General features: G+C 38.3%; 1 protein-coding gene across 1 annotated transcript in view; it reads left to right on the forward strand.

The window, feature by feature from the left end:
• Window positions 1-12385, forward strand: part of LOC124283483 (arrestin domain-containing protein 17-like) — a 35042-nt gene extending 22657 nt beyond the window's left edge. Inside the window, exons 3-8 of the mRNA XM_046719548.1 lie at window positions 2131-2253; window positions 3147-3361; window positions 4530-4712; window positions 5268-5477; window positions 7254-7419; window positions 7604-12385. Coding sequence (XP_046575504.1) covers window positions 2131-2253; window positions 3147-3361; window positions 4530-4712; window positions 5268-5477; window positions 7254-7419; window positions 7604-7836 — 1130 coding nt within the window. The 3' untranslated portion in view covers window positions 7837-12385. The remainder of the gene's footprint in view (window positions 1-2130; window positions 2254-3146; window positions 3362-4529; window positions 4713-5267; window positions 5478-7253; window positions 7420-7603) is intronic.
• Window positions 12386-24836: the final 12451 nt, after the last annotated feature.

Here is a 24836-nt window from a genome sequence, read left to right on the forward strand (position 1 = left end):
TGCTCGTCTCAGCGGTGGTTTCCAGTAATACTCAGGTCGCTCGTCCAGCCTCCTGTACTATTACCAATGCGACCGGACCTATCCGAGGAAGGCGCGCCACACCCGAATCCCAGGATTCAGTGGGTGGCTTGGCCTCTGTCCGAAAAGCCTCCAAGCGAGCGGAATTCCTGCACCAGTTGCAGACACAATTCTGGCTTCGCGGAGTGATTCGACTAACGTACAGTATGAGGATAGGTGGGCCTGTTATGCGTGCTGGTGTGGAAACAGAGGGATTCTATATCCCTTTTCTTCGGGGGCGGTGGGGTAGTCTAGTGGTTAAAGTGTTGGCTTGTCACGCCGAAGACCCGGGTTCAAATCCCCACATGGGTACAATGAGTGAAGCCCATTTCTGGTGTCCCCCGCCGTGATATTGCTAGAATATTGCTAAAAGCGGCTTAAAACCAAACTCAGCCCTTTTCTTGTACTGTAGTGCTGAGCTAAAAGCGGCGAAACCAAACTGTTGGAGTTTTACAGTTTGGAGTTTTTACAGTTTCGGTTAGAGTCCGGCTTAGCTGCATCTACTATCCGAGGCTACTCCACGGCTATTTCAGCCTTCCACATTCCCATCGAGGGTGCCCTGTTAGGGCAACACCCTCTGGTGCAGCGCTTCCTAGCAGGCGTGGACAGACTGTGTCCGGTCGTCCGTCGGTTCAGTCCCACATGGGACTTGTCTTTCGTTTTAGATTGGATGTCCAGTCCTCTCCAGCTTACCGTGTTTCATAAGGATCGTGAAAGTATCCGCTTACCAGATTCTTACAGCCCTAAGATCGATAGTGCGTTTCATATTACGGCACCCATAGATCTTCCCGCCTTCACGCTTCCTGCGTTGTTTGGTAACACTAACCGTAAGGTTCATGTGTTAGACGTCCGCAAGACCTTAAAAGCGTAGTATATTAAGAGAACGGTGTCCATCCATAAGGATAAACAGTTATTCTGCTGCTACAGCGGTGGCAAGGCTGGTCATCCGGCAAATACACAAACCTTGTCAAGGTGGATTGTGTCTGTCATCTGTATGTCTTACATACACAAGGGCTTATCCCTCCCCCACACCCTTGGCGAGCTGTGCGCTATGGACAGTAGTTTGGTTTGGCGAGTTCCTGGTTTTTACACCCCTCCGTAACTTAGGTCGGGGGGTAGGGTTTGACTGGTGATATAATATCCGATCAGCCAATCGGCATATAGGCTATGACAGTAGGGGTCCACGCCTTAGTCACGCCCCACGCCTTGATTGACATCAGCGGTCAGGTGACTAGGTGAGTGTAATTTTCTCCATTTCAGTACGTTGTTATTACTATCTATGGATCGTTGTTATTACTATCTATGGATCACTTTGTCAGACAGAATACCACTCCCGGCTCCTTTGTCTTTGGGAGTCAGTCTAATGCTTATATGTACCCCAAGGAGGACTTTCTTCAAAGAATTCATAACCTCTACAGATTTGTATACATTTTACAGTTCTTTCATGATAGAAACTTGTAGCATGACTAGTGCTGACAAAGTTCTTGTAGCATAACGCCGTTCTTCCCCTTTCACATTGGGAACAAATATGGGAACCCATAAAAGGACACGTGTTCCTTTATTTATTTCCAGAATTTCACCCACAGTGCAATACATACCTTGTGAAGAAACCTGGAAAAGAATAAAGGAACACTTGTACTTTCATGTGTTCCCTTATTCGTTTCCATGAGTATATGTTTCTGTAGCTCCCTAAAATTGTTGATTTGGACTTGAAAAGCCCTTAAAAAGGCATTAAAGTTGATGGATCATAATCTTTATGAACCCAAGTGACAAGAAAGCTCATGTTATGGTAGCAAAATGTCCAGTGTGTGGGGGGGGGTTTGGGTTGCGTGCGTGCACATGCATAAGTGTGCGTGTATACTTTAGTTTTTTTACTCTGATAATCAGGAATATGTTGAAGTGAGGATATATTATTGCTGCAGTGCAGAGATTGCTCTGTAAAACTGGAACCAAGACATTAACATTTGCTGACACAGATTGACACACTACTTTCAGTTCAATATATCTGTAAGGACTACCATATCGTCCTGAGAAACAGGGTGTAAGAATTCATCTGTTCAACAATTGTTTCAGGTATCGTCATCTACTTCGAGGGCCGTGCCAAGGCCCACTGGGAGGTGAAACATGGTCGGACAAAGACAGACTACCGGGGGAACGAAGGCTACATCCAACATCAGATCAAGCTGTATGGAACAGGTAAGACATGTACCTGAACAAACTATATTGATATGTATGGTATGATATCTGCATCATCATATCATTGTTCAAAGCGAATTTAGCACTAAGGTGATTGTAACTTTCCCATACCCTTGGTTTACAATCATAGAGCTATAGTTGCTTTGAACCCCCTGTTTACTTTTCGACAGGTTCTTTGTAGTTACTGCGCATGTTGATTTAAAAACATGGATTACAATTCAAGGTGGAAACATCACAGATTTTGATAACATCATGCACATTTGTGCACAGATGCATGCGTCAGTTTATCACATTGAAGTTTTAGATTGATATTGATGGTTGGTTTCACTATGGGTGCAGCCATCTTTGAACCAAGAGTGCATGATGGGAAATATATGTATATCTGTTGCATGGCTCAACAAAAGTTTGATACCTCTGGTAACTGGATTTCGTACAACAAAGGGTTCATAACATGAGATCTCATCATGTCTTACCACCTCAAAGTGGGGAAGGGGCGGGTGAGGTAGCCTTGTGGTTAAAGTGTACGCTCGTCATACCGAAGACCCAGGTTCGATTCCCCACATGGGCACAATGTGTGAAGCCCAGTTCTGGTGTCCCTTGCCGTGATATTGCTGGAATATTGCTAAAAGCGGCGTAAAATCCAACTCACTCACTGAAAGTGGATTTAGTCATTCATTCCTTCTGACATAGGTGGTCAACTTCACCTGCTTGCAAATGACAGAGACAATGGACATATTCTTAATGAACTTTCTAACTATCCAAGTTGCGTATCAACAGGCCTGATTAGGAGACAATTGTCAAACAACTGGAACATTCCTGACTGTAGCCTAAAGCAACCAACAGACAAGCCATACTAATATATTACATGCTGACAGACTTGTCTTCTCTCCCAGGTCAGGCATCAGTGGAGCACCCCGCAGGCCTACACAAATACCCCTTCTCCCTGGCCCTACAGCCCACGCTCCCGTCATCCTTCGAGGGCCGCCGTGGCTACGTGCGCTACTTCTGTAGAGCAACCATAGACCGACCCTGGAAGTTTGATGAGCACACCAAGAGGCCATTCACAGTCATTCATCATCTTGATCTCAATTTCATCAGTAATGCATCCGTAAGTGGTTGGTTACCTGCAAATAGGATCTCATTGCATTTATCCGAATGTACTGACCTGCTTATCTAATGTACCCGGTATTGTATTTAGAGAAATGTTAAAAATGGTATGTTTGAAAGTTTAAAGTTTTAAAGGTTATTTATGTCATTATACCACAGATACGGAACTAATGGTATCACAAATTGAAGGAACTTTGTATGTGACGTAGTTGTCTTTCTGTGTATCGCCTTCCCTCAGTTGACAATTTGTCTACATGATGTCATGAAGATAAGTATTCTGACGTCTAAAGGAGTTTTATAATATGTACTAATATGTTCATGTTTATAGGGCTGTAATCGACATTGTGAATACAGTGAAACCTGCCAACACCGGCACCTGTCTAATCCGGTCCCACCATTTTACAACGATATTATGACCATTAAAACATTGTCTAATACGGCACCTGTCTATTTCGTATTCCGGCACGACTTTCCGGTCCCAGCAAGCAATTTTAACTGTAATTAACACTGTGTAAACCGGCATGGGTATGAGCAGTCCAATCAAGGACCCATATGCGAATACACTAATTAATCCTCTTGGCACGCTAGATAATCAAGAAGTAGTGATTGCACGCTGAATCAAACGCTTGTAAATGGCAGCCATTTTAGAAAATGATCGTGACTGTCCAATCCGGCACCGTGTCTAAACCGTCATTTTCTCTCAGTTCTGTGGGGTGCCGGTTTAGACAGGTTTCACTGTACTTAGGTACAGATATTTGAGTTGTCAGTTTTGAGATCACGGTACAATGTAAGTAGAACAGAAAGTCACTGTCCATAATGACAGAAGTAGCATAATGCCAATAGTAAGCATGGCGAAACACTAACAATTACAGTTGGTAACATCCCTTCTTTTATAATTGTTTTGCTTTTTGTTTTTTATGGCTCAAAAGATTTTACTATGAAATGGTATACAAAATATCTATGTAGCATGAGATGTTACAGTTGTATTTAATATATTTGATCTTTTTTAACTATTTGTTGTGGTGTATCTTGATACCAGTGGTATCATCAATCCAAGGCGTGATACATGTCATATCACAAGATAACAGGTGATACTCTAGCTGTTCAGTATAGATCGTTATACCTTCGCCAGACAAAGGTACATCTGTATTTGTATACTGTTGTTTCAGATGCCAATTGAGGGTGAGCAGGAACAGACTGTCGAGTCTTGCTGCTGCTCGTCCGGGGTCGTGACAGGGAGGCTTTTGCTCAACAAGACAGGCTACGTTCCAGGGGAACCCATTGTGTTTACCGTGGATGTGTACAACAAGTCTGACTCCAACGTGGAGAGGATAGAACTAGAACTTCGACAGGTCCGTAAGTCTTGTGAGCAAGTGTTGTCTTATGCTTCCTGGTGGCAAGTGAATGTGAACCAAGCATCAAAACCGAATGAAATTTTCAGTTTTGAAAAGGATACTTTTCTAAACTTCATCACTGCACTGCTCTGCAAAGGAATCTTTGTGTGTAGTAAAGCTGTTTAGAATCGAAAATATTTCTCTTTATGAAAAGACGTTTATGATTAAGTATCAGTCTTAACCATGACAAAAAGTTTTCATTTCGACTTTTCTTTCTTATCATGTTTTGTGTTTACGTTAAATTTTGTCAGTTACACTCTGAAATCTAATTATATTCATGCAACACAGTTATATATGGACACTGCAAAAACAAGAGGCTTGAATCAAGCAGGATACCACATTCTCTGATAGTACATCTTGTTCCAGATGTCAAGTACAAGATTCTTTGACAATGTTTTGGAGTGTGACATCCACAGGATTCTGTGATAGTGTAGCATGTTTATAGGAATTTTTGATGGAATATCACGTTTAGGATTGTCACACAGGATTCTCCAATAGTATATCATGTTTCAGATTGTGACATACACAGGATTCTCTGACAGTATCTTTTCCTCGGGCAACCCGAAGCAGCACACCAAACTGGACCAGTTTGATCTCCTTTCCCACCCCTGCCGTATCAAACAGAACATGGAGGAGCACATCAACAGGGGAGGCATTATTCCCGCTCTACCCCCGTCAGGCCTGGAAGGATGTGGCATCATTGATATTCAGTACATTATTGCTGTAAGATTTTAACATTGTTACTTGCTTTTTCATTAACTAACTTTGAGGCTGTGAATAACCCAATAGCTATAATTTATGTGTTTTTTACAAATCTGATGACGTTCTGTCAAACTGATCATGTCATTTTGCTTAAGATGGATACAATTAGCACGTTCTAAATAAATGCCCTGTTTTTCAATTCTTTTTATAGGATATCATTTTGCAGAAGAATTTTGGGATTTTTTTTTAGAATGATCAGTCTGCGTCCTAAAGATATGAAACAATCTGAAATGTTACTATAGTACTGTCGGAAATAAAAAAAACCTGTATTTTCTCATTTATCTCTACAATTTATGTAGTTGATATGTGAAAGTGTGAAATAGCTGTTAAACAAAGTTCGGCCTAACTACAGTCTCAGTGGTAGAGAGATAGGAAACGGAGAAAAAGGACTTTACTGAGGGGAAATTAGTTCAGAAATGAGCAATGCGTTTTTGTAAGTCCAAAAAGACTTCTTTGGAACAGACCATGGCTTTATGCAAATTAGTGTGCAACGATATTGTATTACAAAGGACACTTTTTAAATGCCCAATTTGAAATTAGACGTAGATTCATTATAAACGATAGCTGACGTAAAAAATAATAACTTTTATGCCGAAACTATTAAAGATGTAGCTACCATGCAGTCTCACTGTCACTATAAAAAGAAACAGATAGGAGGGGTCGCCTCAAAAGCAAAACCTGGGGCCGGGCTTGGGGATAGAGATATCAGCTAAGATAAGATAATCCTTTAGGGCAATTATACTGGGGAGGTACTCGGCACGTCATAACAATTTACAAATAATATCCAGTCCTGTCGATCTTCGGGTGGTCATGCCACCTATATACTCGATCGTTTCTATGGTTTTCGGTATCATACTCTCTTACATATCTCAACCTAAACTTTATGAAAGAAAGACACGTAAGATGTTAATCAGTAGATGAGACATAGTCAACACACATGAAAAAGCACAAAATATCTTTGAGATGACCCCTTGTGCCTGTAAGCAGCACGTGCATTTCATGCCAGGTGAGTCGACGGTCCGTCATCATACCTGGCTGAGCGACCTAATTGCCATCTATAGTCTGATCTATTGTTTTCAGCAGCTATTCATATTTTTTTCTAAGTTTTGCCTGATTTTACTAGTAAACATGCTTTTCTGGATATCGTATTACGCATCCCACTGAACGCCCAGTTAGGCGGAAGTGGGTTATTTCGACATATGCTATTTGCAATTGTGTCAATTTTAGGGATACAGAGTAACAGCCTAAAACAGTTTTTTTCTATTTCCGACAGTACTATAGTATTATCCGTCCGAGATGATGGGGACAGATTTTCTCAAACACTGTTGTAGATAGGAAAACCAAATTTAGTATGTGTTTTCAGGACGTGAATATCTTGATGGAGTTCGTAAACAGAAACCGTGTTACAATTTGTTACAGAGTTATGGCCCTTGTCATACGTTTCTTGACTTGGTGCATGGTGTCTCCAATGGGGTTTTCTCTGAAAGCGTTATAGATAGGGAAACCAAATGTGGTATGTGTTTTCAGGACATGGATGTCTTGATGGACCCAAATAGGAACAGAACACTGTGGTGGGGGATACTGATGAACATGGCTTCTTGTTTTATTGTTGAGTAATCATGTTGATCACGTTTTGGTAGCTATCATCTACTAATTCTAAGTCAAGAAAAAAAACTCACCAGGTAATCTTGTGATGTTAGGACAGTGGTTGCTAACAGTTGTGTTTTCTGTCATCAGCTGAAGGTTCATTTGGGGTGGAACACTCTGACAATAGAGCGAGGAATCATCATTGGTACCATACCTCTACATCAACCACAGGCAGTACCTGGTTACACTCCTGCCCTCGGCCCCTCCGTGCCTTCAGCTCCACCCACAATGGATCAGCCACCGCCCTACTGTGAACGTAAGTACATCTTATCGTGCCCCTAACCTCTTACACTGTTGTTCCTGAAGTCATCTTTATTGCATGTGCACATACAATTTACATTCACTCAATAATTCTAAAATTTTGTTTGAAATTCAGGAGAAAGCCCAAGATGGTTGACTGTTTATTTCATGACATCAACTTTGGCAAAACTCTGTTTCAGCCCCTCCATCATATGAAGAAAGTGTGTTTGGTCGTACTGAGATTCGAGACGAGAATGACGATGCTCACACAAGCGGCCTGTCTGCATGGGCTCCATCGTACCCCTACTACACCTGGAACCCCACCTCCCAAACGCCGGGCATGCCCTCAGGATTTTTACCTCCCCCAGGGGCGCCAGGTGCTCCCATCACCACACAGCCCACTGCTCCACCCCCAGCCTACAACCAGATATAGCAGGGGTCATGAAATAGGGTAGGGCTGGGGTGTGGGGATCTGTTATTTGAGGGTTGGGCATACAATTAGATGTATATAGAACAGAAGGTTGGCCTAAATGTAGTGATTCGTGTAAACTAGTAATATGTTTGGCAAATACAAGAATAGAAGGGAAGAAACTAGAAAGAAGGTTGGGTGGAACTTTGGGATGGGATCTATTTTTGGGGGGTCAGGCATATATATATATATATATATGAAGGGGTGGATATGTTTTTATATGAGAGGGTAGATTCAGTTTAACATATGCCTTTTATATGAACTGTTTTGGGAGGGGTGGGATCAATGGGGTGGACGAACAAGATTGTGGTGTAAGACTGAAAAGGTTTGGTGGGTGAATGTGGATGGGATCAAAGATTGAAATAGCATGGATGAACTATGAAGGAGGGGAAGGTGGAAATAGGATAGATGATCTAGGATGGGATGGAAGTAGTTGAATGGATGAAGTTGTGAACTATTTTGGTAAATGGTGTGAGAGAGATTCCAGTTCGACAGAACTTTCAGCAGCATATTTGAACCTCAATAACTCGGAATTCCAATCAAATCTGTTTGATTATTAATTTGTACTGAATCATACTAATTTGTGTATTTACAAATGCATGTTTATAACTGCAAGTAGTTGCACGAGATAGAAATACCCTTGACTGGATGAAGAGCAAGAAATACAGCTTGTGTGTGAAAACAGTTGTATAACGGTTGTATTTGAAAACAATATGCAGTTGTATAAGAGTTATATCCAATAACAGTATGCAGTTGTGTAACATTTACACATAAAACAGTTGGCAGTTGTATGACAGTTTTATCGAACAACAGTATGCAGTTGTGTAACAGTTATGTGTAACAACATTTTGTGTTGTAAGACAGTTATATATACCAGTTTAATGTGTTTATTCTTAACTTTCCTTTCCTTTATATTTATACCAAGTTTGCTTTTAAAAGTGATAGACTATAAAAGTTTATATTTGCCTTGTGCGTTAAAGGAGTTGACCCACTAATTGCATTTAGTCAAATTGTTTCATATGAAAGTTTTAAACATGTGAGCATGAAGTTTTAAAGTTAATCTTAATGAAAAATCCTTTTGATTTGATCTGAATCTCCAGAACTTCAGATTGATTCCCAAATATGTGGATCAAGTGTCGAAGTGAAAATGTTTCTGAAGCCTAGCGATCAATTTTGTACAGAAATAACACAGAGGTCAAGGACACTGGAGCCCTGGCAATCTGAAGCATTAAGAATAAACCGGAATGAATCTGTTCGTGAAAGACTTTCATCCAGAGTTCAATTAGCGGAGGAGTTGATCACTGTCAAGACGCTGCGTTTGAGGACGGAACTGTTCTGCCTGTTCATCAGATTCATGGGAGTAAGCGTCCATATTTGGGCAGGAGTTGTGATACTACACAGTGCTTTTTCTTGTCAGTGAGGTGACAATTCCTGTGTGACTGTAATGTAGATATGTTGTCTGATGAAGAATTTGTCAGTGATAGACTCGTGTGTGCAGGCAACACCGAATAGAATTGGCTGTGAGGAAGACCTGATGGTCAGAGTCGATCAAAATACTGTTTGTAGAGAGACATGTTCAAGGATAACCATTATGTTGTTTTGTGAAAGTTGTATGAATTTGTGTCATGTGTAAGAAGTGAATCAGTTACAGGAAAATTCAGAGTGATCACAAGACTGAAGAGGTCATGTGTAAGAAGTGATTAAGAATTATTAACCAGTTAGAGATTATAGGAAGATGGTCTCAGATTGGTGTCAAACAACCACACACTTGATGTTCAGTGTGGGTTTGATGTGAACAGAGTGTTTTGAAGAACACGTCATGTGGTGCTCTGTGATCAAGGGGTTACTTGATACAGGATGTTCCGTGATCAAGGGGTCACATGATACAGGGTGTTCTGTGATCAAGAGGTCACTTGAGCAGTGTGTCATATGAGGCTCATAATGTTCTCACAACAGTGCAGAAGTGAGAGAAAAATGAAGAAAGATGGAAGAAACATGCATGGAACAGTTAAAGAAAGTTATGTAGATAATCAAACTACCAAATTAAAACTATTTGAGACAAAGCTGAAACAGTTTCAGAAGAAAAAGCAAAGCCTTGTTCAGGGACAGATATGAATTAACTGAAATAGGGCAGGATCTGCAGCAGCAATGAAAACATACATTGGAGGAACTTCTTCCATAATAGAGCAGTTTTTTGTTTAATGTTTATCATGAACAAGCAGTTACCCCCCTTGTTTTATGTTCAGTAGTGTTTGTATGGAACTGTTAGCCCAGAGGATCAAGCCCGCACACACCATTGGTCAGTTCTCCACAATAGGTAATCTGTAGTCGCCCATTTCAGGATGTTGTTGCTGAAAGCAGCCTCCGTGTTCCTGAATGGTGTCGTCACATTGGGTATACATGGGCTCACTTGGTTGAGGGTGTCCTTTTATCATTAGTGGTGCTTCTTTATGCTTTTAGTTGTCAGTATATAAATCATATATATCACAATCATGCTATAGCTAGTCTCCTATTTATTCCATTGTGGGCTTATTTTGTCACAATAATAGTTCACAAGAACTGAGGTGATTTGTTTTTAGATTTTTTAGAATATTCAGATTTTTAAGAGTTAGCTAGGAATGTTATAACCTATATGTGAACAATTGTAATGAATGTGTTTGTTTATGAGCCCTCCATACTAGATAGCCATAGCACGAGATCAGCTTGAAGACTGCAGGTTGTATGATTAAATTTAGAAAGTGGGTCATTATAAAATGATGCTCAGAAAGTATTACCTAGTAGTTGTTTTCAGAAGGAAATGGTGTTCATTTTAGTCACAGTGTGATGAATTTGCTCAAAGACAGGATGTAACAAAAACTCTGCAGTTTTGTTTAGATGCACAGAGAAACAGAAGGGAGGCAGTAAACAATAACCTTGAACTTTTACATATTCATTTAGAAAACCCAACCATTTACTGACATAACGTATTCAGAACGTTTTAGCACATTTTATGGTATGTTACAAAGTGTTCACGGTTTTACTGTTTTACTTAGTGCTACTATTGTGGTACATATTTTATGTTGAGTTTTGGGTTGGCCGTTCAGCCTTAGCTGATCACATTTTGGTTGCCTGCTGTTTTATAATACAAATACCATATTCACCTAAATAAGTGCCCAAGTGCTTGCTAAAATCACAAAATGCATATTGAAACAATACCCAACATTTTAAATTTGGAGAAAAAGGGAAAGGGACCATTTCTGTGTTCAAGTCAGAGGTAATGTGTCCTTATTTTTTTTTAAAAATGAGAAATTAACACTCTATATTTACCCAACTATTTCTATGAACTGAGAACCCACCAACAGATTCACACACCTCTACATTTAGATTGAATGTGCCCTTACAGGTTTCGGGGGGGTGTGGTAGCCTAGTGGTTAAAGCATCTGCTCATCATGCTGAGGACCTGGGTTCGACTCCCCATGTGGGTACAATGTGCAAAGCTCATTTCTGGTGTCCCTCACCATGATATTGCTGGAATATTGCTAAACGTGGCGTGACACCAAACTCACTCACATCCTCACAGGTTTCCCCTTAAATGAGATGAACTTGTAGGACATATAAGAAGTATATATGTATTACAATATGCACACATAATAAAATGTTCAGTGTATCCATTTCATACAGTTTTCCCAAGTCGTTAGCTTCCAGTTGTTTTTACATATTGATCGTATAGATGTGGACAGTAAGTAGGTACTAGTTCTTTTCAAAGATTGTGTGGTCAGTTGCAAATCTTTCCATTGTGTTCAGTTATTTCATCTTCTCAAAGAAAGTGTGTTTCAGAAGAATCTGTACCAAAGAAATGTCCTGTCGTGAAATGTTCATTGTCATTAAGTTTTAGTATATAATGATTACATGCACATTCAATATATTGCTGTATTGTCATGTGGTTGTTACAACTGTTTACTGTTACTGTCAGTTATGTCCAGATATTCCATGATTTTGTGAAAGTACAGAAAATATATCTCATAATTGTTTAAACAATTTTATCGCTGTGTCAGCTGAATATAAAATTCATAACAACAGTTTGCATAACCACACTTATGTATTGCTGAACGAAGGGTGAAACCCCCTCTCACTTTTTAACTCAGCATACCTAAGTGGATTTGTTTACCATTAACCCATGTATAAGGTTACAAGGGTCTAACAGGGCAACCACTGTTGCCAAGAGGTGTAATGTGAGAATGAAATATAGGTTGTCGTGATTCATGTACTGATTCATCACGTTTTTGCATCTGACACCAGGATATGTCTATCCATATTTTGATTCATAAATTGATCTTGTATTGATTTTGAAATAGAAAAAAGAATATTTTTTTATGTTTGGCGATGGCACTGTGTGATACCTATTTCAGCTATAATTGCCTTCCGACCTTTCACAAAACATAATAAAATTGCATCGTGATGTAGAATGAGTCTCAATTAAGCAGCCATCAAGTTTAAAACCAAATGGTTAACAGCAACAACATTTTGTCAGCCAGGCCAGGGGTGGAAATAACTTTTAAATTGCTAGTGTACTCCGGTACAGTGGCACATGTAAAATTACTTGCGCTGATAATTTTTCCACTATACCGGCCGTTTTCTTGTTGATTTCTTAAATAAACAACATAATTAATATTGGAAAGTCAACTGGACACCAGTACAGTGTGATATACAAATTTGCTTGCCCAACAGAAAAAAAACCACTGGACTCGGGCATCGGACAATGGGTCATTTCCACCCCTGCAGGCAGTATGGAACATGGATGATTTCTCTCAGAAACAGTTCAAAATATTACTGGGTCAGTGGGGTAGCCTAGTGGTGAAAGAGTGCACTCTTCACGTTGAACACCCGGGTTCGATTCCCCATGTGGGTACAGTGTGCGAAGCCCATTTCTGGTGTCCCCTGCCATGATATTGCTGGAATATTGCTAAAAACAGCATAAAATTAAACTCCAAATATTACTTGCAACATAATTTGCATTGTGACTCTTGTACAATGGTCCATACTGTATCTTGTTAAAATATATGGTAACTGATGCTCACAAGAAAACTTGTATTCCTTATGACATTTAATTAATTCAAGGAAGAAAGGTACGATTTGTCATCAAGTTTTACCCCAAAAGGTCGTTTCTGTGACATGCAGGATGTTCTAAAAATACTGTTGAACAATTCCGCCTCCATACAAAATCCCAGATTGCCTCCTCTTAAAGGTGAATCCCTTATTGTTTTCCAAACATCAGAGTTCCATCACTTAAAAGTGTGCATCATCTCACATGGCTTCCTTAGTTACATAAGACATGTGGATAATACATAGTCCTCTATACATTGATGATCTGAAAGGTCTGGATTTAGCCTGTTACCATGATCTCTGCTAGACCAGTTCGAGACAGAGAAATCTGTTCCTTATGCATAAGCTTATCCTTAGCATCATAATTGACATTTATATGGCGGTACATGCGACCGGCACATGTACAGAACGTACAGTTTGTTTAGAGCATGTACATATGCTGTCATAATACCTAGTTACGACACAAGTTGCCATGGTTACTTAGAGACTATTACATCTCTTAGCAATATGTGTAAAGACTTTTGTATAATATTAGTTAGGAGAGACTGAGAGTAGATTTGTAAGTAGATAACTAGCGGTATGAGTAATCCGATGTATAGATAGAAGTATTCATATGCATGTGACAAACACTTTCAACCTCTGTAACATACTTGACCCTGTCAGCAATGGGTTGAAGAATTCAAACTTCCACTCAATGGGATGTATTAGATATTTTTGTTACCATGGTTACAGAAGAACATATGTTTTCCTAGATATATATATTTTCCTCACAAGAACAATTGTTCGGTTCCATTAATCATGTCATGAATGTGTAAATAGTTGTGTTCCTATTATGTGTCGATATTTAGCAGGTAGGATTGTTCTATGTATCATACTGTATGTCTTAAATGGTCTTCATGTTTACCACTTGCATTGTTTGAAATTAAACATTAAAGTCCAAGGGTAACCTGCTAGATATTGTAAACTTAGGGTGTCCCTCAATTAGACAGGGGCGGTGGGGTAGCCTAGTGGTTAAAGCGTTGGCTCGTCACGCCGAAGACCCGGGTTCGATTCCCCACATGGGCACAATGTGTTAAGCCCATTTCTGGTGTCCCCTGCCGGGATATTGCTGGAATATTGCTAAAAGCGGCGTAAAACTAAACTCAGTCCGTCAGTCAGTCAATTAGACAGTGTTGTATCTCCATTTCAGTAAATACCTAGAGCCGTACCTACAACCATGAGATCATTTTGAACTTCATGTGAATAACACTTAAAAAACATCCAGTCAAATTACTCGCTACAGTTAGTGGTAAGAGAGATATCAATGTTGATGTCACTTCTGAAATAAAGCAGGGATGAGAATTTTCTGTGGATTTGATCACTCTGGGGTCAGTGGATCTGGCATGGGGACTTGCGGCCCCCAACACCCGGGATCATTTTCCTCTTTTTTTCACTCATGCCCGTTCTCATCCCTTGATAAAGTGTCCTCGTATTATGGGTTTTCGTACACGTAAGAAATGTTCATGGTTATCTTTCTAATCACATGAATGACTATAAAACATCTCACTAACTTTAAACCATAAGTTTATCCAAAACACTCCATTATTCCAGAATTTACAGTGTCTGTGACGCAACACTCCATGTTCAAGCCAGAGTAGGCACTGACGTCCAAAAACGTATGATGTTCGAAAACCCATGATCTGATGATTTTTAAGTGAAGCGAGCTACATCTATTTATCAGAGCGGTCTCGTATAATTTTACTATCAAGACTTTGAAGGAGATGGATATAGCATAAAAATTTGAATCGATAAAGTTTTAAAATAGGAATCGATACACGCAAGCATGTATCGCGTATCGTATCGTCAGTAAAAATGTATCGATGTATCGATACATTTGCGTATCGCGACACCCCTAATAGCTGGTGTTAAAGATTCTCTTTCAGTGAGGCTTATGTTGTAGGTTCATACAAAGAAGATTTATAAATCATTTTCCTTAATGATTTAATGTGAATTTAATCCAAGAAAACTTATCTTGGATTTTATATCTACTACTGTACAGTGTAAATAGAGTTTAAACAATGTAATAATGAAAACTGTTTCTGATGTGTTAAATGTTTCCAGGATACAAAACAATGCATTACCTGCTGCGGAATCACACCTACCGGTACAGTAAATTGTAAATAAGATGGTTGAATGAAGGCTTTATAGTTGTAAACTACACATTTTACATTCAAGTACTTGATCATTATTCAGTTGTTTTACAAGTTCCTGTTATGCATCTATGTAATAACCAACAAAGATGATGATATAGCAGTAAGATTGACCTATGTGCAAGAAGGGCGCCATGCCATCATGTCTCAGCTCTTTAGATTATCACTGTAATTGTCTTATAAATGTTCCAGTGAAATATGTAGGTATCATATAGTCAACAAATTCTTCGTGTCAATCTTGAAAGATTGTTCTTTTTCAAGTATCCAAGGTGTAAAATGAATGGCAGAGTGAGTTAACAGGAGTATTCAGATGTTTTTGAATTACCCTGCTAAAAGGTACTGATACTTTAAATAATTCGCCTCAGTAATGTGTTCCTGTTGAGATTCTACAGTATACAACAACATTTTGATGTTATGTGACTCCTGGCGAAAGTTAATATTGCCCAGATTATGAATAATTGTGCTCATTCTTACATAATAACCATTTATCCTTATCCAAGTCATATACTACTTCAGAGAAGTTAAGGATCAACTGATTCTTTCATATTGCTAAGATTAATCTGTCAAGGCATGAATCGGTTGTGTTCCTTAGCATCTTTTGAGTGGTATTGATTTGTATCACGTTTATGTGACATTTGTGTAGTTAAAGAACTTTTGATCAGAGGAAAGATATGCTTTACAGATTGCGAATTAACATTTGCAAAATGAGTTTGTTTCATTGAAGTTAAACTATGAATTCTTTATATGCAATATTGTAATGATGCAATTACATGTAACACATGTGTGTTCTACTGTCTCCTGCTGTTTATTCCATTCTGTGGCGTGCCATGTAGACTTTGACCTATGTAACATGGAACCACAGATTCCTATATGGCATATGTTGTGGGAACGTGAGCCAATCCGATCTCTCCTTGTATTGTGTCTAGCAGTTATGTGTTAGAAATGCTTGCCCATCAATACTGAACAAAAACGTTGGGGGGATTGTGAATATTTTGGTGGATATTTCTTTGACATTGTGTGATCAGTCTTAACTGTAGAAAAATATCCCCCAAAATGTTTATGAGCCTTTGTTTTTTGGTTCAGTATATTGTGATGAAATGTCCAATTATTTTATTCTGATGTGTGAGTTGAGCTTAATACCTCTGAACAGTCTTCTAGTTATATCACTGTATGTCAGACAGTAGTGAAGGTTTCGCTGGCGCTTGCAAGGATCTCTCAGCTGGGGTGGAGGGGTAACCTAGTGGTTAAAGCATTCACTCCTTACGCCAAAGAGCCAGGTTCAATTTCCCACATGGGTACAATATGTGACCATTTCTTGTGTCCCCCGCCGTGATATTGCTGGAATATTGCTAAAAGCAGCGTAAAACTCAAGTCACTCACTCACTCAAAGAGCCATTTTATCCTTAGGCCAGACCAATTTTAGTTCTTGTTTTACGGATTTTTGTCCTCAGAAAACCTAGAGGCAGGAGGGAAAAAATTATAAAATAAGATCACCAATCAAAGTAATATTCCTTCTAAATACTAAAAGTATTTTACTTTTGGCAATTTATGAAGTGTAAATGGGGCAAAAAACAATCTGAAAAACAATTTCTTGTAAGTTTATATTTTTAGCCAATAAACCCATTAGCATTATATTTTTTGAGCGGGGAAAATTATTATTTTATTTTTTTTCTTAATCTTGAAAAATTACGACAGGCGGAACCGTAAAACAAGAAATAAAATTGGTCTGGCCTTAGCTAGAACCTATCCTGTGTACAAGGAATCAAGAGACTTTGAGTTTGAGATGCTGAGAGTTCATTTGAAATGATGTGTTTACATGGTATTGAACAGCTGCTCCTACATTCACATGAAAGACTGTGATACAAGTGGAATACTGTAAAAAGGAACCTTAAACCCAACTCACTCACAAGAACGGAAGCATTTTAAAAGTGGCAATAAATACAAGACTCACTTTCGTGGAGCTATGAGCAATGTAAGATTGATTGCATGTGACATTTTGCATTGGTTTTCATTTCTTTGCACCTTGCCATTGTTTTGTACTTTGTCAATTTGTTATTTGTATCTCAATTACTTTGGTACAAATTGTCAGTTGTTATGTGACTTCTGTTCATTTCATTTATCTGATGATGCCAAAATTGGTGTACATGTACTTGGTTATTATACAAATAATAATGATGTCATGTGTTGCAATGTTTTCTGTAATACAATGTATATTCTCATGTTGTATTCATTGTATCTACTATTTCATACACATACAAGTATTCTCCTGTTTATTTCCGTATGTTTATTCAAGTTTGATTCTAATCTCATTTGGAGGAATTATTGGATATCACTTTCCATCCTTCTCGAATTATCGAAGACAATTATTGAATGATATTATGGTGACAAGATAATAGAGAATGAAATAAATACTTTAAGTCTTTTCCCCAATGGATTAAATTGGCAAGGTTGAGTTTGTTTAGTGTTTACAGAATTTCCCTGGTCAATAAGCCGGAAGCAAAATATGAACTGTTTTTAAAGTGAAATATTTTAACTCAAACCTTTTAAGATGGTTGTTCAATATGGGGTTATCAAAAGTTACTCTAAGAAATATATACCGATGGTGAATTATATATTTCATAATATATTTACAGGTTTAACTGTACTTTTGTTAAAATGGTTAACTGTGCAAATAATAATGAAAACATCTTCCAAAAAAATTAAGATAATACCCTTTAAAATGAACAGGGAAACCAAAGAATGGTACTCGTGATATGTTCAAACATGGCCGAGGAGAACTGAGCTCTGTCTATTGGTACTGCATCACACCTTGGTATACTGATAAAGTGTAGGTAAGCTATAATGAGTTTGCATCAAATGCAACTATCTGAAACTACTATTGAATCACATTTAAGTTGTTTACGTCTTGACCAGTAGGTGGAGGATTAGCTTTTGTTTGTTTATGACTACCGGTATATATCCTGCTATTCAAGTCATGCTTTTTATGTACTGTTTTTTTATCATTATTGACAACCTTAGTAACTTCTTAACTTGATTTGGGACGGTGGGGTAGCCTGGTGGTTAAAGCGTTGGCTCGTCACGCCGAAGACCCGGGTTCGATTCCCCACTTGGGTATAATGTGTGAAGCCCATTTCTGGTGTCCCCCCGCCTCGATATTGCTGGAATATTGCTAAAAGCGGCGTAAAACAATACTCACTCACTCACTCACTCTTAACTTGATTTGCTCGTCACGCCGAAGACCTGGATTCAATTTATCACATGGGTACAATGTGTGAAGCCCATTTCTGGTGTCTCCATACATGATATTGCTGGAATATTGCTAAAACCGGCTTAAAACTAAACTCACTCACTGTTTACATGTCTTTTGAGAGGGGGTCCGTGAAAAAGCCATCTGGATGATATTGAGAACTAAACATTTGTGCATTTCCAAAGAATTGTTGTTCTGAAAACAAATGGCTATTGTTTTCTGTTTAGTTTCATCTAGATCCTCTCTTCAGTTTTGCAATCATGGCTGATGTGAGCTTGATCAGTCTTTGGGCGGTGGGGTAGCGTTGGCTCGTCACGCCGAAGACCCGGGTTCGAATCCCCACATGGGTACAATGTGTGAAGCCCATTTCTGGTGTCCCCCGCCGTGATGTTGCTGGAATATTGCTAAAAGCGGCGTAAAACCAAACTCAGTCAGTCAGTTGATCAGTCTTAGTCACAACTTGACATTTGGGTCATACTGTGTATTTGGTGTTTTCTTCTTGATTAGATAATTTTGGTCAGTTTTGCCTTTGACATTCTTTTACAAGATTAGTAATTAATTCATTTAGTATAATGTATCTCAGTTCACTTATCACTTTTTACTTGTATCGTTTAATAACTTGTTTATTTAACATGCATGAATGCATAATTCCTTTTATCTAGACACTGCAGAAAGTAGATTCTTAAAACTTTTTTTACGCTTGAAAATTATGTAAGCAAGTGATTTCTTGTGTCCTTTGATCTCATTGACATGAGGTGGGTCTGAACCACAAGCCATCAAAGTTTCATTAGGAGTTTCATTCAATGACACAATGAGAAATTGTCATCTGTTCATAGAAATTTGTTATCAGGAGATGAAAATGCTGATGTCTTTCATAAAACTAAGATGTTTAGGTGAATGGGTATTTATCATAGTGGTATGGCAATTTAACAATTTCATTGTAGATACAGACAGGTAAGGGTGATAATTCTGCTCTGATACAAGTATTTCAGCTTTAGGTGTCTGTATTTGCAAAGAGAATTCTTCTGTTAGGCAGTGCTGCGTGCGAATGAAGTATTTGTGTCAAATTGATATTAGATTCATATTTAAGCTGTACAGTTCATATGAAAATATCTTTTATCTTGAACCTAATATTGGTTGAATTGGAAAATACATATGCAAGTTGTGTCTTGTAGAAATTGCTATGTACAGTAGAGACATATTTCAAAGATTAATGGCTGTTCAATGACAGTTGTTGCAATTTAAGACCTGAGTGTTCAGCTAGGACCTGTCTCGATATCTTCATATTATTTTCATACTGTAAACCTAACTTGGTAACATCAACATATTAGGTATTTCCTTTCTATAGTCTGCTTGCAGTAAAAACGTACCGATGAATTTCACTTTAAACAAGAAAGTAAATCGAATAAAGTGAAATTAAGATTGCGAATCCTCATAATTGGTCTAAGTTAACGCTCATCACGTAACGCCACGTGCATTTGTTTCAGTGTTCCAACTACTGAGCTTACCCCCTTGTAATACAAACCAATAATAGCGATTTGAATCTATGATCATTTGTTAAACAACTTTTATACTAAGATGAATAAAATTCTGAGATTCAAATTTTCAATTCGCAAGGTAAAATTATGAGGATTCACAATCTTAATTTCAGTTTATTTGATTTACTTTTTTGTTTAAAGTGAAAATCATCGGTACGTTTTCACTGCAAACAGACTATAAGATGGTACAGATCAGATATGACGCCCAGGTAGAGTTACCTCCCTTTAGTGGTATCCGTTCAAGCTTGCTCTCTGGTTGCTGCTCTGTGGAGTGGTGTCTCATTGGGAAGAGTATCAGTGGGATTAAATGAAAACTGCCAGTGATAGCGTTTGTAACCATACATTTAGATTCTTTCCTTCAAATTATGATGGTAGTTAAAATTAACTAGCATGGACAATCATGCAAGTTTTTGTTGTTGCACAGTTTACACTTTAAGATTTACATTTTAAAATCTTATCTTTAAGTTTATATTTTTTAAATGTTATTTAAGTTTTACTTTCAATCACTGCTACAACAATTAGGTTTTGCTTGCTTTCAATCAGAGTATAATTTGTTATTGATTTTTATGTTGTAACAATAGTAAATGTTCAGATAGCTGATTTCTGTATCATTTGTAGCTTGAGTTCAGATACTCTGACTCATGAAATGTTATGAATTGTTTTACACCGATTGTTTATTGTGCTTCCTTTTCTTATGACTTGTTTTGACCTTTTGTCCTCTTACCCCTTGGTAGCTTACAGTTGTTGCCCATTTCTAAATAAGTATATGTCATTAAATCTTCTCAACTGCTATGTGTTCCTTGTAATGAAATTATTTAGTCATCCTTCCCAGAATAAAACAGAAAAAATTACACTATTTATGTATACATATGTATTAGATTAATGCTCAAACATATTTATTGAATTGTGATTAATTTGGTATCGTTACATATTCAGATTGTTGAGGGGCTTACATAATGCAGCCTCTAACATTGTTCAGCTAACATGCTTAATCATACAGCCCTTGAAAGTCCCACTAGTCTTCATGTTCAAAACAACTAAATTATTTTATTATTCACAGGCTTCCATGATATTGATGGAATATTCACTCTCTCATTATTTAGACCAAACTAACAAACTGTTGTGGTATTTATGGAGAATGGGTTTGATATAGACATTTAGTTTGTGCTTTAGTATTATACCGGTACTTTGTTACATTTATCTCTACACATATTGCATGTATACACATTATGCTGGCCATGTTGTTTCCTGATTTGAATGCTTGTTATCCACAATCACTGTTATAATAGGCTGAAAATTGTCACCTATTTCTGTCATTCATGAAATAATAAAATCATTTTCAATATGGTAATGTTTGTGTTATATATGCCAAGGGACTTGATTTTTACAGACCACCGCCATATAGCTGGAATATTGTCTAGATTTCCTCAGGTTCTCCATCTCCAAGCTCACAGTAGATCCTGCTCAATTCAAATGGAGTTAATTTACAGACCACCACCATATAGCTGGAATATTGCTGAGTGTGGCGTAAAACTAAACTCACTCACTCACTCAAATGGAGTTAGTTGTTTCTATCAAAAGTATACATATTCTACATTACACCTAATTAATCTTTTTATCCCCCGTAACACGTTTTGCGGGGGTATTAAAATGCACTCCGTCCGTGCACATTTGTCTTTTCCGGAGCAGAACTTTTAAACTGTGTAATATTTCTTCACCAAACTTAGCACATAGATAGGTCTGGTTGTGTACTGGTGCCTTTTGGTAGTTTTGGATTTCTGATTATTATATTTTTTGCGTTTCCATGGCAACAAGTTGGACTTTGACTGAAATAGGTGGTAGTGCTCTTTTCCGCGGAGCAGAACTTTAAAACCGTTCACTATTTCTTCACTAAACTTGGCACATAGATTGGTCTGGTGGTGTACTGGTGCCTTTTGGTAGTTTTGGATTTCTGAATAAAATATATTTGCATTTCCATGCCAACAAGTTTGACTTAGACTGAAACTGGTGGTAGTGCTTCTTTCTTTTAAAACCTTTCAATACTCTCCTTCCACTTTTCTATATACACACCAAAACATTTGACATAATCATAACTCGAAGACATATTCATGAAGAGTATTTTGCCATTGTGGGGGATATTGATGACTTTGTCCTCTTGTAAAATACACCTTTACAGTTCATCGGTAATTGATGAAATAATAATGACCAGAAATTATTGAGAATTTTAGGAGTATGTTTAATTGGATTTCTAGTATAAACATCCTTGACCAGCTATCAAGTGCTTGGGTTCATTGAAGAGAGACAACTTCGTTAATCCTTTTCCATTAGTTTGTGGAGAGTTATCCCCCTTTGTTTACTTGCTAGCAGACGACATTTTCAGTGATCCTCAGTATGGATGATTTAGAGAAGAGGAAGTTGATTTTAGAGTATTATAACAAGGACATCAGATCAGCTAAAGTGATTTCAAGTAGAACAGGCATCCGTTTGTCCACTGTTTATCGTGTTTTGAAAAATATTGCAAATGGATATGTCATTGAGCACCAGGAGGCGCAGGTAGGCCCAGAAAATTGACTGTCGGTGACAGGAGGCGGCTTGGTATTCTTGTTTCTAAAAACAAACGAAGGAGTTTAGAAAACTTAAGGCTGGATATGATTGAAAGAGGAACTGTGGCTATCTGTAAGGAGACAATTAGAACTGAGCTGCATGCAATGGGTTGGCAGAAAAGTCGAGGAATTCCATCACCTATCATGAAACCTGAACAAAAGGAGCGAAGGTTGAACTGGTGCTTACAGCATAGAAATTTTAACTGGGACAATGTGATTTTCTCAGATGAAAGTCCTGTGTGGCTGTTTCCTAATACACTGAAATTCTGGACCAAACAAAATGAGAAACCTTTGTATCAGCGCCCAAAGTACAGTCCAAAATTTAACGTGTGGGGTGGCATATCTGTGTTAGGGGCAACACCCCTCTGTGTATTTGAAGGGAATATGAACAGTGAGCGGTACACAGATATTCTCGAGGGACATTTACTTCTATGTGCTCACGTGTTCTATGGCAATTTTTGGATTTTCCAGTAGGACAACGACCCAAAACATCGTTCAAAGCATTCACAGGCCTGGTTTCGGACCCAAAATATGACATTATTAGATTGGCCAAGCTATAGCCCTGACCTTAATCCAATAGAAACTGTTTGGGGACTTATGAAGGAAAGTGTCAATAAGAAAAATCTGACAAATATTGCTGAAATGAAAGAAGAGGTGGTCCGATATTGGGACAGCATGGACCACGACTTTCTAACTTCTTTGTTCAGTGGTATACCCCGCTGCATTGAAGCCTGCATTGCTGCCCATGGTGACTTTCACACTGACAAAATACTAACTGTTCACCTGTCTTTGAATCGGGACTTATGTTCTGCTAATATTCACATTTAATACGTGAGTAATGAGTGAAAAAAAAAAAATTACAATCTTAAATTCTCAATAATTTCTGGTTGTACTGTACAATATGGTAATGTTTGTATTATATATGCCAAGGGATTGCTGGATTGTTTGGTCATGCTTTTTACAGACCACCACCATATAGCTGGATTGTCTAGATTTCTTCAGGTTCTGGACCCGTGAAGATCCGGGGTAGAATAGGTCTTCAGCAACCCATGTCCTTGCCATAAAAAGGCGACTATCTTGTCGTAAGAGGCGACTAACGGGATCGGGTGGTCAGTTTCGCTGACTTGGTTGACACATGTCATCGGTTCCCAATTGCGCAGATCGATGCTCATGCTGTTGATCACTGGATTGTCTGGTCCAAACGCGATTATTTACAGACCGCCGCCATATAGCTGGAATATTGCTGAGTGCGGCGTAAAACTAAACTCACTCACTCACTCACTCTTCAGGTTCTGCATCTCCCACCTCACTGTAGATCCTGCTCAATTCAAATGGAGTTAGTTGTTTCTACCAGAATTATACATATTCTACATTACACCTAATTATTCCTTTAGAATACACCTTTACAGTTTATCTGGTAATGACTTCATAGTACAGTTAACCTGTCTTTTACCATTTGGTTCTCAAAGTGTTATTGATAATCCAGGTTCCATGTGTAATTGAGTGAGTGAGTGAGTTTAGTTTTACGACGCTTTTAGCAGTATTCCAGCAATATCATGGCGGGGACACCAGAAATAGGCTTCACACATTGTACCCATGTGGGGAATCGAACCCGGGTTTTCGGTGTGACGAGCGAACGCTTTAACCACTAGGCTACCCCACCGTCCCCATGTGTAATTGAATGGTTCTTGGAAACACATGTTCAAAATGATCATTACGAACAATCATGTATGTGAAACTACATGCTGGTTAAACAGGACTTTCTCATAGATGTAGTGTACATTAATTACATGATTGTAGATCTGATAGTTAATAATCAGTAAGAATCAAGCTTCTCCATAGTCATGGTAGAATTGAGGTGAATACCTTTTCCTTGGCATATTTTGTTGGTTAAACTGCAAACTTACCTTTCTTCATTAACAGATTTAGCATGCAGTAAGGGCTGGACGAAAGGGAAAATAATGCGGTTCAGGGACTGTGAGACGTACTAGGTACACTGTATATTGTAGATGTGAATAAAAGGACTAGTAAGGTGCATTGTGAAGGATTGGCTAGATGTATTGTAGAGGAATAGTTGGATGATATGTGAACGAGGTGCTTTGTTAACTTGTTATTGGTCATTAATAGAATTAAACAAATATTGTTACTCCAGCTGTGATTGAAGTGTTATCTATCAATGTTGTTGGTTTTGTCACCTTTCGCAATCTAAAATGCGAGCTGAAGATGAAACATGAACTTATTTCAGATTCACATTATATACCGTTTTGAAACAAGAACAACAACAAAAAAATAAAGTAAAAATTTG

Source organism: Haliotis rubra, unplaced genomic scaffold (assembly GCF_003918875.1).
Source record: "Haliotis rubra isolate DU_JTF1 unplaced genomic scaffold, ASM391887v1 Scf317, whole genome shotgun sequence".
Lineage (NCBI taxonomy): Eukaryota > Metazoa > Mollusca > Gastropoda > Lepetellida > Haliotidae > Haliotis > Haliotis rubra.